This window comes from Eschrichtius robustus, chromosome 7 (genome assembly GCF_028021215.1).
Source record: "Eschrichtius robustus isolate mEscRob2 chromosome 7, mEscRob2.pri, whole genome shotgun sequence".
In the NCBI taxonomy this organism is placed as follows: Eukaryota; Metazoa; Chordata; class Mammalia; order Artiodactyla; family Eschrichtiidae; genus Eschrichtius; species Eschrichtius robustus.
Window position 1 is genome coordinate 78,764,006 of NC_090830.1, and position 16,642 is coordinate 78,780,647.

Genomic DNA, 16,642 nt, shown 5'->3' on the forward strand with positions numbered 1-16,642 from the left:
ATGTTAAGCCTACTGTTGACTTTTGTCTCCAGATTTTTTTTTTTTTTTTTAAACCACATCCTAGTTTTTGTCAGTTTTCTTCATAAGTAAAAATATTCTCTTATTGTGTGTCTATTCCACTTCACTTTGTGTTTAGGTATTTACACCTCTAGCTCATTCATTACATTCTGCTGTAGAACAGTGATTGTCAACTTTTTTCAGCATAAGGACCTTCAAATAATAATGGTGAGACTCTTTATTATTAGTTGATTAAGAATGTATAAGAATGGGGCTTCCCTGGTGGTGCAGTGGTTGAGAATCTGCCTGCCAATGCAGGGGATATGGGTTTGAGCCCTGGTCTGGGAAGATCCCACATGCCGTGGAGCAACTGGGCCCGTGAGCCACAATTACTGAGCCTGCGCGTCTGGAGCCTGTGCTCCGCAACAAGAGAGGCCGCGATAGTGAGAGGCCTGTGCACCGCGACGAAGAGTGGCCCCCGCTTGCCGCAACTAGAGAAAGCCCTCGCACAGAAACGAAGACCCAACACAGCCATAAATAAATAAATAAATTTAAAAAAAAAAAAAAAAAAAAAAAAAAAAAAAAAAAAGAATGTATAAGAATGAAAGTCACAATGAATTTGTAATGTTTTAAAATAGATTTTTATTTTATTCATCACGACAGCATCAACATACATTTGAAAACTACTAGTATCTGTAAGACACACTTGCTTATATGTTTATCTGTTTCTGCTGTAACCGCAGCATGAGATGGAGGAAGGACCAGGGGAGCTGATAGACCTGTAGGTAGCAGAGTTCTTGATTGAACCTTGCAGGATCAGAATCTCTTCTCCCTTCACAGATGCTAGATTTGAACAGGGGGTGAAAGAAGGTGGGGAGAAAGACTAGGACTAGTCATTCAGGCTTTAAAGGATTCAAAGGTTGTGACTCATACTCTGCCTTTCACATAAGCTGCCACCAAGACTTGAGGAGGATGTAGCTTGGGCAGCAGTGACACTTCGAACCTTCCCATCCCCGACATGCTGCTTCCCTTTCAGTTATCTCTGGGCTCTGGCAGAATCCTGTTTTGTTTGAAGGGAAGTTGAAACTGGCTAATCTCATCTGAAATAAAAGAATTTAGTGAGCCTTTGATGTTTATGTGTGTTTTAGCTTTGTTATCTCAATGTACATGTTCTGGCAAAAAGCGTGTGGTGTTGCTGTTAAAGGGTTTTGAATGCTTTCAGTATGACTCATTGTGGTTTTTAATTTTAGTTTTGGGTGTACACATGCAGTGTCCAGTACTGTCACTGAGTTAGGTCAGGGAAAGGAATAATTTGTGGATGAGGCCTGTAGGATCTTTAAATCTAGGAGCACAGTGTTGGAACAGCATGTTTTAGTGTTACCACACAGTATACACAGGGGTGAGTTGGTGCTGGGCACTTGCTACTTGAACTAGATTAAAGTTTGTCATTGTACTCAGTGTTCCTAACTCCCTCCTAAAAACTGTAACTGCTTGTAGCCTTCACTCAGGTTTCTGAATGACTAATGGCCAAGACTCCTTGACCTTTCTCAAAATGGCAGGGCCAGGAGCAAAGCGTATTGGCTGGTACTGGGAAGCCACGGAATGACTCTGCTTTTTGCTGTTTTAAAGTGAAATTAGTGCCAAATGGCTAGTATATAAAAGAATACTTTATTTTCACACATCTCCCTGAGTCTTTTGAAATCTTTACATATATTATCAGTTTTAAAATCATATGTATATGCACAGAAAGATACGAGGATGGAATGAGTTGATTATAGAGGCCATACTTCCTATTTGAGGGATACTAGAAAGACTGCATTATCAGTTGCTAATACCTGGAATTTCATTAGAGCTCATTCTTCAGGTTAACAGTTTAAATGCTTGAATCCATAGCAAAGGGAGAATCTTTGAGTCATCAGCAGTCATTTTTACTGATCTGCGGTTAGGTTCTAAATGTGGGGAAGCAGAGTGAGGGCCTGCCCCTTACCCCCAACCCCTGGCCTCTCACCCAGGCCTTATATTTATGAAGGGCCTAGACTTCAATATTTTCTTCAAATGATATATGTAGTCATAGAGGAAGAGAGGGATTCTTAAAAGAAGATGTTTATCATGCAATTAAAATTATTCAATGTAAAGACTTAAATATACCACCATGTTTATGACCCTGTTTTGGCATTTCTTCATTTTTAAATATGATGGGCTTCTCAAACTTGGAAGTAATCTGGGCCTTTCTTGATCTCTCAGAGACCCTGCCCAGATAGGAAGGGAAGGAGAGTCTCAACATGGGTTAAGAAGACAGCAGGAATAGCCCGGTCAGTCGATTTTGCCTGCCAGATAAATTATGCCAGGGCCAGCCTGGTTGGAAATGGACATGCTGGGTGCCATGGCCACAGTGGCGGAAAGCCTCACCCACCAGCTGACTGTGTTCTTTCTTCCTCCCACCTGTTTCCTTCCTATCTACCAAGTGTTGTCTGTGCTTTTTGTGATCGGATATGCTTGTGGTCTGACCAGCTCTCTCGAAAGGACAGGTCCCAAGATGTAAACACCTGCTTCCTTGGATGTGCTCCAGGGTAATCTGACTTCCATGATGTCGGATTTTCAGGTGTTCTGCTCCATAGCACTGCAGTCTTTAGTAAGCAGAATACATTTTTTGTGACAGTGTTTATAACCTAAACGGCTATACTGTCTAAGGTCAGGTTTTATTAAAACAGTGAATTTGGTATGGGGTAGTTTCCACCACCCCTCTCCAACATGTTTTTTGGGGGTGGGGTGAAAGTTTAACTTGTTGAATGTTTTAGAGAGCTTTTTGATTTAAAGTTATGCAGCAGTATATGTCTAAATAGGCCCATCAGATTCTCTCCTTTAAGGAGGCGTACCTTGCTTCATTGCACTTAACTTTATTGTGCTTTGCAGATACTGCATTTTTCACAAATTGAAGGTTTGTAGGAACCCTACACTGTCAGATGATGGTTAGCATTTTTTAGCAATAAAGTATTTTAAAATTAAGGTATATACATTGTTTTTCTTAGGCATAATGCTATTGCATGCTTGATAGACTACAGTGGAGTGTAAACATAACTTTTATATATTTACAGTAGAGTGTAAACATAACTTTTATATGCATAACATTTATAGACTACAGTGGAGTGTAGACATAACTTTTATATGTGTTTATATGCACACAAAACATTTGTGTGTCTCACTTTATTGTGATATTTGCTTTATTTCTGTGGGCTGGAACCAAACCCTCAATATCTCCAAGGTGTGCCTGTATTATTTTGTCCAAAGCTGTCTCCCTTCCTCATCTAAATCAGTGAGCTGGGATATGATAACTGATTTTGACAGAAGCCGACTGTGATTGTTTGGCTTCAGGGTGAGGAAGTTACCTGTCCTTTGTGATAGTGAACTGCCCTTCCTAGTCAAACCAGGTCTATTGCAAATGCATGTTATTGTTCACAGAAAGGACTCTCGACTGTGTGCGTGCATGTGTGTGTTCGTGTGTGTATGTGTGTGTGTGTGTGTGAGAGAGAGAGAGAGAGAGGTGGGGGGAGCGGAGAGAATGTTATTCCATTGGAAAAACAACTCAAAGAGATGCTGTGAGGAGAATCATCATTATAAGTAGTGCTGAACTTCTAAGGGCAGAAGCAGTGTCGTCTTCACCTTCTCTACCACAACTGTCCTAATCTCTTAGGTAAAAATGACTACTTCCACTTTTGTGTCCCCTCAGCATGTGCTGGGCATACTTTTAAATACTAATTTGTATTTGTTTATATGTATGTCTTGTCCTACCAAGGTGGTAACCCCTTAAAAGTAGGGACTTAAAGTCTAGGGAGTTCCCTGGTGGTCCAGTGGTTAGGACTTGGCACTTTCACTGCTGTGGGCCTGGGTTCAATCCCTGGTCGGGGAACTAAGATCCCACAAGCCGTGCAGTGTGCCCCCCCCCGCCCCCCGCAAATCTAGTTCTAGGACTTGTGTAGCATGTAGTAGGTCCTCAGTATGTTAAATGAACAAATATATGAAAGAATTAAACTAAAGGAATTTAAGATTCTCACTTCTGGATGCAGTCTAGAAGAACCTTTAAAAATGTCTTGTGGCAGTGAATCTTTATAATCTCTAGATCTGTTTTCCTCTTATTTTTCTTAAATAAAAAATTCAGCATAAGTTAAAGCGTCTTGATTAGTGATAATTGAAATCACATGGAACTGAGTAGTTTGGAACCTTTCCACCTCTTAAATTGTATGGGCTTATATCATGTAGTAATTCTGTGAAGAATGGATTAGAGGGTATGAGTGGGTCCTGTGAGGCTGTCATTGGTCCATTGATCTAAAGCATAAGAGCTTCCTATTAATTTAGGTTGAAGACTCAGAGGCAGAGAGAAGCCTTAAAATGTGCTAGTTGATTGATTTAAAGTAGCTGAATCAATATTATTAGTATATAGTCAAGATTTATAATTATTTAGGAAATGGACTTTATCCCTACTGTCATTCTCTAAAATGCTTTTTAAAAATTCAGATTTGTATTAAAAAGTAGAAGATTACTTTAAGAAGCCAGGCAGCTTGAATGTTTAAATAAAATCTCATTTTCCACAGACAAGACAGACTCCTTCCTGTTTCTGCCTACTGGTTAGTCATGGTGGGATTTGTTTGGCTTTATGAATGCCATTAAATTTTAATGTACAGATCAGATGTCTTATTGTAGGTAAAAGGAAAGGGCGTAGTGTCTGTTTTGGCCCTATCATTTTACCACACAAGGGAACCATTAGTGGAGAATCAAATTGATTCCTGTAAAGCTTTTCCATTTCATCTTTTTTTTTTTTTCTTGTTTCCTTTCTCCATGATGGTTATTCCTTCCATTTATTTTTTGCTTTTTCCAAATTTGAAACACTTATGCAGTAACTGTATCCTTTCAAATAGGTGTAGTGTGATAGTTGCATTCTGTGGTGCTTATGTTTGTTTGCTATAATTTCATCAAGGTTCATGTTACCCGGAAATAAAATTAAGTTTGTGACCTTTTAAAGTTAATGATTTCTATGGCCAGATGGTTTCATGATCTCCTGTACTTGGTGAAAATCCATTCATTCATTCAATAAATGTTTACTGAGCATTTATTATGTATCAGGGATTGTACTCTGTGAATATAGGGTCCTTGACCTTGCTGAACTTACACTCTTGTGGGAGATAGAGAAAACAAAACTGGGAGGGTTTATGTCTCATGGGAGCACATAAGAAAGGTACTTATAGATTTAGGATGGTTTCATGAAGGAACAGTCATTTAAAAATGGCACCTAAAAGAATAAGTAGGGGTTAGTCAAGCAAAAGAGGGGAGAGAGAGAGAGAGAGAGAGAGAGAGGGAGGGAGGGAGGGAGAGAGAGGGAGAGGGAGAGGGGGAGAGGTGTTTCAGCTAGAGGGAATGGCTGTAAAAAAATACCTTGAAGCAGGAGGCCAGTGCTCTTCAACTAGTGGTCTTCAATAAGTGGCTGACATCCCTAAAAGACTTTCGAAACACTTGAATATTTTTGAATACCTTGAATATTTTAAAGTTTTCATTTAAATATTTTTAAATCATAAGTTTAGTTGCAAAGCATGTGTTTTCTGCCATGTTGTGTGTTATATACACATCTTAAATATGTTTCCCTGTAAATTTAGCTCATTTAATTTGTGGAAAACATCTGCCACAGTCATTGGCAAAACCAGTTCTCATTGTCTAACTAGTCAGCCGAATCAGATTTACTTTTTTTTAACTTTGTGTTTTAAAAAAGTTCTTGCTTTAGTCAGTCAATTATCTTTTAAAGATTTAAATAATAAGAAGAAATGTGTTTATTTGTTGATGCACATATTTACCATTTTGTGCTCTTCATTTGTTTCTGTAAATCCAAACTTCTATCTGGTATAATTTTCTTTCTTCATGAAGAACTTCCTTTAACCTTTCTTATAGTTCAGATCTGCTGGGTGATGAATTCTTTTAACCTTTACATAGCTGAAAAAGTCTTTATTTTGCCTTAATTTTTGAAATATTTTCTTTGGGTCTACTCAAAGTTCTTTCAGTACTTTGCTCTACTGTTCTCTGGGTTGCATTGTTTCCAGTGAGAAGTCTGTTGTTACTCTTACCTTTGTTCCTCTGTAATATAAAGTGTCTCATTTTTCTCTGGCGGCTTTTAATATTTTCTCTTCATTATTGGTTTTAAGCAACTTCATTATGATGTACCTTGTTGTAATTCCCTTGATATTTTTTGTGCTTGGGTTTTACTGAGCTTTTTGGACTTGGGGCTTTATAGTTTTCATTAAATTTGTAAAAATTGTGGCCATTATTTCTTCAAATATTCTTTTCTGTCCCCTTTTCTGTCCTTTGGGGACTTCAATTGCACACATATTAGGCTGCTTGGAGTTGTGCCACAGCTCACTGATGCTCTGTTCATTTTCTTTTAAGTTTTGTTTTCTCCCATTTTAGATAATTTTCATTGCTAGCACTTCAGTTTCAATAATCTTCTTCATGCAATATCTTATCTGCTAGTAATCTATCCAGTGTATTTTTGTATCTCTAGTTGTTCTATTTCAGTATTTTTTATATCTTTCATTTATCTACTCAGTCTTTCCTTTAGCTTTTGAACATATAGAATACAGTTATAGTAACTATTTTAATGTTCTTGTCTACTAATTCTGTCATCTGTATCATTTCTGGGTTGGTTTTGAATGATTGTTTTTTCCTCTTTGTTATGGGTGGTATTTTCATGCCTTTTTGTATGCCTGGTAAATTTCAATTGGATGCCAGTGTCATATTACTCTTGTAACAAACACAGTACAAATGTTTTATCTTACAATTCTGGAGGTCTGAAGCCCAGAATGAGTTAGCAGAGTTGTGTTCCTTCTGGAGATTCTAGGAATGGATCCATTTCTTTGCCTTTTCCAGCCACTAGAAGCTGTCCGAATTCCTTGGCTTATAGCCCGCATCACTCCAACCTCTGCTTCTGTTACATCTCTTTCTTGTTCTGTTGTCAAATTATAGTGAGGTTAATACCTTCAATGTGCTGATAAAATAGTTGTCAACCAGAATTCTGTACTACTGAAGTAGTCTTTGAAGGATGAGGACAAAGTAGGCATTTTCAAACAAACCAAAATGGATATATTTTGTCACCAGCAGACTCTTACTAGAGGAAATGCTAAAGAATGTCCTTCAGACAATAGTCAGATGATTCCAGGTATAAGGCCTGAGATACAAGAGGGAATGATTAGCCAACATATTGGACAGTTTGTTGGTAAATATAAACAAACTTTGACTTATATAATAATGTAATGCCTAACAAGATTTAAAAGTTGAAAATAAAAGATACAGCATTTTGTACCTGAAAACAATAACATATACATGAAACAAAACTTGAAAACAATAGCATAAAGGTCAGGAAAGGGATGATTGGGAATTAAGTATGTTAAGATCATTCTGTTGTTTGGGGAGGAAGTAAAATTATTGACTCATTTTATTTTATTTATTTTAAAAATTAATTAATTTATTTTTGGCTGCGTTGGGTCTTCGTTGCTGTGCGTGGGTTTTCTCTAGTTGCGGCGAGAGGACGCTACTCTTCGTTGCGGTGTGTAGGCTTCTCATTGTGGTGGCTTCTCTTGTTGTGGAGCACAGGCTCTAGGCGCGTGGGATTCAGTAATTGTGGCACGTGAACTCTAGGTTGTAGGCTCAGTAGTCATGGCACATGGGCTTAGTTGCTCCATGGAATGTGGGATCTTCCCGGACCAGGGCTCAAACCCATGTCCCCTGCATTAACAGGCGGATTCTTAACCACTGTGCCATCAGCGAAGTCCTCATTGACTCATTTTAGATTGTTACCATGCCAAGTATGCATGCTAAACTATTTAATGAACCACAAAAGTAATAAAAAATAAAGTATATGACCTATAAAATAGTAAAGGGAATAAGAAAAATATAGAAAAAGACTCTCAATCCGCCCCCCCAAATATATCAATAATAATACATTTAAATGAGCTAAGTTATTAAGTTAAAAGTTGCTAACCTGGATTAAAACTGTGTACTTATATGTATATATGTAGTTATAAAGACACATCTAAAATATAAGGATACTGAGAGTTAGAAAGTTATATACCAGTCAAATAAAATAGTCAAAGAAAGCTGGTTTACAATATTAATATCAGCAACAAACATTATTGGAGATATAGAGAGGTGTCACATAATGATAAATAGGTTCAGATTACAAGAAAGATATAATAATTGTAAATTTATATGTATCTAATAAGTTAGCCTCAATATATATAAAACAAAAACAGAGCTGCAAGGGGATATGGACAAATCTGTTGTTATGTTGTTGAGATTTTATCATTCAGTAATTGATAGATAAAACAGACCAAAAAAATCAGCAAGGATATAGAAGATTTGAACAGCACAATTAACAAGCTTGAGCTAATAGAATATGTGAAATATTTCACCTAAAAATTAGAGCAAACTCATTCTTTTCAAACACACAGAAAATTATACCCTTTAAAATTACTAATTGTATATTATATAAATTTCACCTCAAACTATATTGAAATCAATTTTGGTCTATCATATTGGTAAAGATACATAAGTCTGATTATACATTGAGTTGTTGAATCTGTGAGGAAACAGGTACTGTCATCCACTGTGGTGGGAGTGTAAATTGATAACTTCTGTGGATGGCGATATGGCAACGTTTGTCAAAATTATTAATGTCCATGCCTATGACTCAGCAGTTCCATTTCTAGATAGTATCCTACAGACATATACATTTAAAAATGATATTTATTGGGAATTCCCTGGTGGCCAAGTGGTTAGGACTTGGGGCTTTCCCTGCCGGGGCCCGGGTTCAATCCCTGGTTGGGAAACTAAGATCCCACAAGCTATGTAGCACGGCCAAAAAAAAAAAAAAGACGTTTATTCAAGGTGATTCATTGCAGCAGGCTAATAAATTAGGGACTAGTTATGTAGCTGTATAAAACAATGAGGAGGCTCTTTGGGTACTTCTACTAGAACATCTCCAAGTTAAATTAAGTGAAAAAATCAGAATGCAGAGAGTATGCATAGTATGATCCTATTTGTGTAAAAAAAGTGGAAGCCTATATTTTTGTTTCTTTGGGCATAAAGTGTCTTTATTTTGAAGAATACAGAGGAAACACATAACATTGGTTGCAAGTAGATGGAATTTGAATGCCTAGGAGATAGTGGAGGGAAGAAAAATTTTCACTGTATGCCTTAGGGTTTTATATATGTGTATATGTTTTTGTCATATGTATGGGTATATATATATATAAAATGTAATTTCAAATTAAATTTTAATTTTAATTTAAAAATTTAAAAGGAACAGAAAATAACCAGTCATCTAAGACTGATCAAAAGCCACGTCAGTGAGGTCTTGCTCTTTGCTGATATTTATTATGTGCTGCCTTATGGCTCTGAAGTTTGTGAATTACCAAAGTATGCTTCTTGAGAGTTAGAATAGTGTTTTTTGCATCTTTATATACATACCTATAGTGTCCATAGCCCAATGCTTTTTATGTAGTTGAAATTGATATGTTGGTTTAATTCTATTTTTTAACAGTGCAAGACTGTGTTATACTTGTTGAGTTTTTATATTATTTCATTTGATATAACTCGCTGTGAAGTGGGCTTTTATTTGCATGGGACATTTTCTGTGTTTCCAAATAAGAATGTGTAATTTTGGCTAAATATTTTAACTTAAAGTAATTTGTTGCACGTAAGTTACTCAGTGATAACATAATGAATTTACTGAATATGAGGAAATGATCTGTTAGGTCCTTTTCAACTCTGTATAGAAGAATAATTGAATGAATGAATACATTTTAGTAGTACAAGAGGGTCAAGGAGAATACTTGCTTTATGCATTTCGGGTTCCTTTTTTAAATGACCTGTCCTGCCCCCCCCCCCCCAAAAAAAAAGACACCTTTGGCTGATCAGGTCATCTGTGTTATTAAACTATATTATATTAAACTATTACTAACTGATTCAGTTATTAATGCCAGTGACATTTTAATTAACAGCATAGTTTTATAGGGTTGTTTTCAAACTGTCCAGTTTGTCAAACAAATCCATTTGGCTAGATGAAAGAAAAATTTATGCATTACCTCATACTTTTGCTTTGTGTTTCCTCCTATTTCTTTGGTTTGTCTGATTATTAAATTTCACTTAACACAGTGCTTTGGTATTTTATTTCCAGATGTTGAATCTGAAACTGTTGTCAGGGATATCAGTTCTTTGTGTAAGTGTCTTTTAATGGCAGTGTATATAGGGTGAACAGGAAGGAAACAAAGGAGTTACAGAGATATAGCAACCTAAAGTAAAAGGTCCAAAACTTTTTCTCATTATTTTTTGTTGCCAGGAAATAATGAAGAACCAGGGCTTAGTGCAGTGAATGAAAGAATGTGCTGCCCTTAATGGTAAATTTTAAAAGCTGGAAACTTAGGTTCTATTATAAATTGGTCTTGGCTATTTTCCATATAGGAAAAAAATGCGAATTTATGTCCATTTACATTCTTTGCATTTGCATGTGATATTCTTCTGCTTGGTTCTGCCAGTGAGTTAACTCCATGTTCCTCCCCACAGGGTGGAGAATGCTTGCACCAAGCTTGTCCAGGCAGCCCAGATGCTTCAGTCAGACCCTTACTCAGTGCCTGCTCGAGATTATCTAATTGATGGATCAAGGGGCATCCTCTCCGGCACATCAGACCTGCTCCTCACCTTCGACGAGGCTGAGGTAGGCAACCTGAGGCCCATGCAGACCTCTTCCAGACAAAAAGCCCAGCCTTAAAGATAATAATGGAGGACTGAGGATTGTTTAGGATGACAAAATGTTGACTAGCTATACGTCTGAATTATTGTGTTTTCTACTTATCGTTTACTCAATTGACTGAATACTCTGAAATATATTTTCAGGTTCGTAAAATTATTAGAGTTTGCAAAGGAATTTTGGAATATCTTACAGTGGCAGAGGTGGTGGAAACTATGGAAGATTTGGTCACTTACACAAAGAATCTTGGACCAGGTTAGTCATATTCTACTTTTATAACAGAATTTTTTATGGATTGTCCATGTTTGATCAAGAGGAAAGGGGCACTCCTCCCTACTTTTTTTGTGGAAGATAGGTAATGATGCATTGAACTTTTAGTTGTCTCTACTCTGTTGATGGAGCTGACTCTGTGCTTCTACTGAAGAGATATCATTGTCTCTGAAAGCTGAATCTGCTTTCTACAGATCCTGGCCCTGTCTAATGAACTAAACTAGACATTGCAAATGTTGCTGGAGAATGTAGGAAATACTTTTCTATTACTACAGTGCTTAAGGTCACCCTGAATCCTGACCTCTTCATTCCACATTATACAGCATTCCTTCACTGTCTGCCAGCTGGCCTGTAGCTCTCTGTGACCTCTTAGCTTGCTAATTAGCCTGCCTACTATTATGGATTCATGCCCTTGCCCAAGGCTGCATAATATAATCAGACCTAGAAGGAGAGAAGAACTTCTGTGGCTAAATCTCTGATTGTGTAGTCATCTGAGAATTCAGTATTCAAAATACATGAACAGATACCAGCTTTTGGTGCTATAGACATACAACATGAACTTGAGGCTCCTTAAAGTATGAATGAGACCAATGACAAGACATATCAGATGTTTAATTTGTTAGTATTAAGAATCACGTATTATCTTATAAAATTCTTTTGTCTTACATAAAATGTATTTTCTTGAGGTTTCAGTGAAGTCATCCTGTAAACTTACGGCAGTTAAGAATTTCTCTGAGCTGTCATTGAAAATCGCTGGGAAATGGCTTTAGAGCAGTACCCTTTAAACTTTCTCCTAGCACTGTGAAGAAATTTTATTTCTTCAAATGAAATCTTATGCAGATGAACTGGGAGATTGGGATTGACATATATATACTACTATGTATAAAATAGATAACTAATGAGAACCTACTGTATAGCACAGGGAACTCGGTGCTCTCTGGTGACCTAAATGGGAAGAAAATCCAAAAAAGAGGGGATATATGTATATGTATGGCTGATTCACTTTGCTGTACAGCAGAAACTGACACAGCAGTGTAAAGCAACTCTACTCCAATTAAAAAATAAAATAAAATAGACAAGCAACAAGGATATATTGTATAGCAGGGAATTACAGCCATTACCTTGTAATAACTTTTAATGGAGTATAATCTGTAAAATACTGAATCACTATGCTGTATACCTGAAACTAATATTGTAAATCAGCTATACTTCAATAAAAAAATCTAATGAAGTAATGAAAAAAAAAATCTTTGCAGAATCCCAACATATAAAAGACAGAAATGGAGCTACTCTGGATGAAGCAGAGGCAGCCCCACCCTTTCCATCTCCCTTTGGGTGCCCCTTGACAATCTGTGAACCTGCGTAAGAAATTCTAAGAGCAGTTTGAAAACCAAAGTGTTAGAGAATCACATAGTACCCTTGAATAATAACCAAAGTAAACAAAATGTGCTAGCATGCTAACTCCAAAACACCAGATGCTTTCAAATGCTGTCATCACCATAATTATTATTATTATTATTATTATTTTTAAATTTATTGTATTTATTTATTTTTGGCTGCATTGCTGTGCGTGGGCTTTCTCTAGTTGCGGCAAGCGGGGCTACTCTTCGTTGCGGTGGGCAGGCTTCTCACTGCAGTGGTTTCTCTTGTTGCGGAGCACGGGCTGTAGGTGCGCGGGCTTCAGTAGTTGTGGCACATGAGCTCCAGAGCGCAGGCTCAGTAGTTGTGGCACACGGGTTTAGTTGCTCCATGGCATGTGGGATCTTCCCAGACCAGGGATCGAGCCCATGTCCCCTGCATTGGCAGGCAGATTCTTAACCACTGCGCCACCAAGGAAGCCCCCATAATTATTTTTATTTGTTTCTAATTATAAAAGTGATACATCCTTATTTTGGATAAATTGGAAAGTACAGAAAACTTTAAAGATGAAAACAAAACACATTATTGTAATTCTTAAGATTTTTTTCAGCTGCTAGATTCTTAGCCCAGGCACACCTTGCTTCACTTTCTTGCGCTTCACACATACTGCGTTCTTACATATTGAAGGTTTGTGGCAACCCTGTCTCAAGCAAGTCTATTGGTGCCATTTTTCCAACAGCATTTGTTCACTTCATGTCTCTGTGTCACATTTTGGTAATTCTCACAATATTTCAAAATTTTTTCATTATTATTATATTGTTATGGTGATCTGTGATCACTGATCTTTGATGTTACTACTGAAAAGATTATGATTCATTGAAGGCTTAGATGATAGTTGGCATTTTTTAGCAATAAAGTATTTTTAAATTAAGGTATGTACATTGTTTTTTTAGACATAGTGCTATTGCACACTTAGTAGACTACAGTATAGTGTAGATATAACTTTTATATGCACTGGGAAACCAAAACATGCCTGTGACTCGTTTTATTATGATATTCACTTTATTGCAGTGGTCTGGAACTGAATCCGCAGTATCTTTGAGGTGTGCCTGTACTAGGCTCACATGAGATTCTTATACACATAGGCTCAGTGGCTGGGTACATGGCATGAAAGCTGGTATGGTAACCAGGCAAAGTATTTTTCCCCCCACTTGTGAATTTTTTTTCAAATATATATTTACTAATTTCAACATTTAAAAAATATTTGTGAATGTATTTATGTCAAATGTGTGAAAATTATGTCACATTTAGGATTTATATTTAATAAATTGCTTTTAATGAGAAGAAGAAAGTTGCATTAATTTAGAACTGTCCTGAAAAATTCTATGTCATAAATGTTAGAGTTCAGTGATAGTATCTGTTGTTTAATGGCTTTTATGTTTGGACTTTCACAGTAATTCATAATGGATTTAGGCCCAGAAAGCCAGACTCTGGATTGTTCCACTGCTCACTCTGCACAATTTATTCCCTGTGCCCCAGGAATGACTAAGATGGCCAAGATGATTGATGAGAGGCAGCAGGAACTGACTCATCAGGAGCACCGAGTGATGTTGGTGAACTCAATGAACACCGTGAAGGAGTTGCTGCCAGTTCTCATTTCAGGTATTTTCTGTCTGTACTTTATTTTACAGGAAAAAACATGTTAACATGTTCTAAACTCTGATGTTTATTTTCTTTTGCTGTTTAGTTGCATGTCTTTCAGCCTGAATAAAAATGCAGCTGATTAGCTAAGAACCAGTATTTATCTTCTCTAATGCTCTCCTTCTCTTGCTCTTTGTTTGAAACTGCTCTCCTGTTGCCTCGTACTGTTCTCTTGAAGTTCTAACAGGCCCTTTTCTCCTCTAGAAACTCTAGTTTTGGATGTATGGATTTTGACACCTTTATTTGTACTCAGAAAAAACATTTAGGAGCTGGAATGGATATTATAGAGCACTGTATAGTAAGGAAGTGAACCCACAGCCCTTTCCTAGAAGATATTTAACTCTTCTCTATGTTGAAGAGCAGGTGGTGTACACCAACTAGGACCACGCTCCCATTGGGCAGAGCCCAGAAATGCAAACATGGTGGCTGATCTCTCAACTAGCAAAAGGGAGTTGCACTTATTGAGTGTCTAGTATGTACCAGACATCTCATGGTTTATGTAAATTATCTTAGTCAAGTTGTGGGTTAGTTGGTTTAAGTCTCGGAAGGCAGCTTTATTTTCAGAATTTTATAATGCATGTCACTGTAATCCGCCAGCTACTGCCTTCCTGCTTTGTAATTTCAAGTAGTAGCTAAAATAGGAGATGTGAGTGTAAGAGTTCAGAAAGCCCTTACATGAACTAGAAAACAAAAATTTGTAAATAGCGCCTTATAATCTTCTCAAAAATATGTTTTTGAGACCAACTGGTCCATATGGCAGAAAGGTTGTTGGGAAGAATCTTTCTTTCTAATCTGGGTAACTCAATAAAGTGTTGATTAATCTTTGTTTTTATAATTTTAGTTAGTTTATAAGAAGATATTCTCTTCTCTAATGTTTCGTTATTATTTTCTTCTTCTTCACTTTTAGGGGTTAGATAGTCCCTGCTATATGTTAAGAGAAATCATGGAAGATAAACTCAACACTTTGGGATCTTCCACTAGGATTGGGTCAAGCAGCATACTTTGGTTACAGTTTTACTGGCTGTTCTTATCTCGTCCCATTAGGTTTGTGTTTGATGGGGCCAGTGTTAGGGCTGGGATGATAGTTGATTTAGAAGGATAGTGGATATTTTGTGACTGTGGATCTTCAGTATATGTATGTTAAATTAGTTTTCTGATCATGATGTGGCAATGTTTTGTACCTTGAGCTTTCTTAACAGTGAAGGTTGCTGATACTGGAACTTTAATGGCAGACCTGCAGTGTTTGTTTTCATATTCTTTTTAAGACCTTAGAAGCCCAAAACATGTTCACAGTGTGGAACATCTTGTGTGAATATTGTAATACAGCAAGATTAAATTCCAAGCTTAGTTTCTGATCTTTTGTTTATTTTTACAGCTATGAAGATTTTTGTAACAACTAAAAACTCAAAAAACCAAGGAATTGAAGAAGCTTTGAAAAATCGTAATTTTACTGTAGAAAAGATGAGCGCTGAAATTAATGAGATCATTCGTGTATTACAACTCACTTCTTGGGACGAAGATGCCTGGGCCAGCAAGGTAAGTGTTATTGGGGGAGAAATAAGCAAAATCCCCAATTTTCCCTTCCTGGGGATGTGACTGTCTCACATTTTTTCTTATAATTGTGTGTAGCATAAGACTACTTAGATATTATGAAAGTAATTTCTTCTTTATTTTTGTAAAATAAAGGGTTACGGGTTACTTCCTGCTTTTGCACTTTTCCTTTGCTCTGAGGTAGAACAAACAAGTAGGTATGCGGGGTGAATGTTGGTTGAAAGCTGAGATGTATAGCTTTTCCTTCAAGCTGGAGTCTCATGGATTGGGCTGGTGGAGAAATTCTGGTGTGGTGTATACTCCCCTGGGTGGGAGCCCTGCCTTTCATGTGGGTGGTTGTTGCTGTGTGACTAAGTAAGATAAAGAATATGCCTATGACTGAATTTTATGGAAAACTTTTCTTAACCAATTTTTGACCCAGAGAAATCTGCAAAGGAAACTCTTGGCATTTCTAGGTGTGTCCCTTCATCATTCTGTTTTCCCTAAAAAGAGCTTAACTGAAATACTAGTTTTCACATTTGTCAGTTAGTTTGAGGGGGCCCTTTACCCTTGGTCTAGAATTTGCTCTTGAATTCCAGAAGGGTTTGTGGATTCCTCCTAGAGCCCAGCAGCGGTGGTTTGAGGTGCTGCTGCTCTGGTCTGCTTCTCCTTGTCTAGTGATTGGGAACAGAGACACTTGGGTTTACACTTCCCTTGTAGGAGCCCAAGATGCAGGCAGTGGGGGGAACACATTGTCTCCAGGATCCAGCTTCCCCCACCGTGTGGACCCAAATGCTATCTCCAGGGCCACCCAGCAGGCTGGTGGCAGACTACAGAGGGGATTTTGTAGTATGATTTCCACTGGGTGCCCAGTAGGGCTCTGTTTGTCCTCCAGGACACCTATAAGGTAAGGTCAAAGCTGGGGCTAAGATCACCAACTCTTTCTTTTGTTGACCAGAAAGTTAAACTAAGATTGGAGGAGAAATTAGTCAGCTTATCTTA

The 16,642-nt window shown here is 37.4% G+C and overlaps 1 protein-coding gene across 2 annotated transcripts in view; it reads left to right on the forward strand.

Annotated features, from left to right (window-relative positions):
- VCL (vinculin) overlaps positions 1-16,642 on the forward strand; it is a 97,376-nt gene that overhangs the window by 41,721 nt on the left and 39,013 nt on the right. For both annotated transcript variants that reach the window (XM_068547934.1, XM_068547933.1), the window contains exons 3-6: positions 10,597-10,747; positions 10,927-11,035; positions 13,949-14,071; positions 15,486-15,646. In XM_068547934.1, coding sequence (XP_068404035.1) covers positions 10,597-10,747; positions 10,927-11,035; positions 13,949-14,071; positions 15,486-15,646 — 544 coding nt within the window. The remainder of the gene's footprint in view (positions 1-10,596; positions 10,748-10,926; positions 11,036-13,948; positions 14,072-15,485; positions 15,647-16,642) is intronic.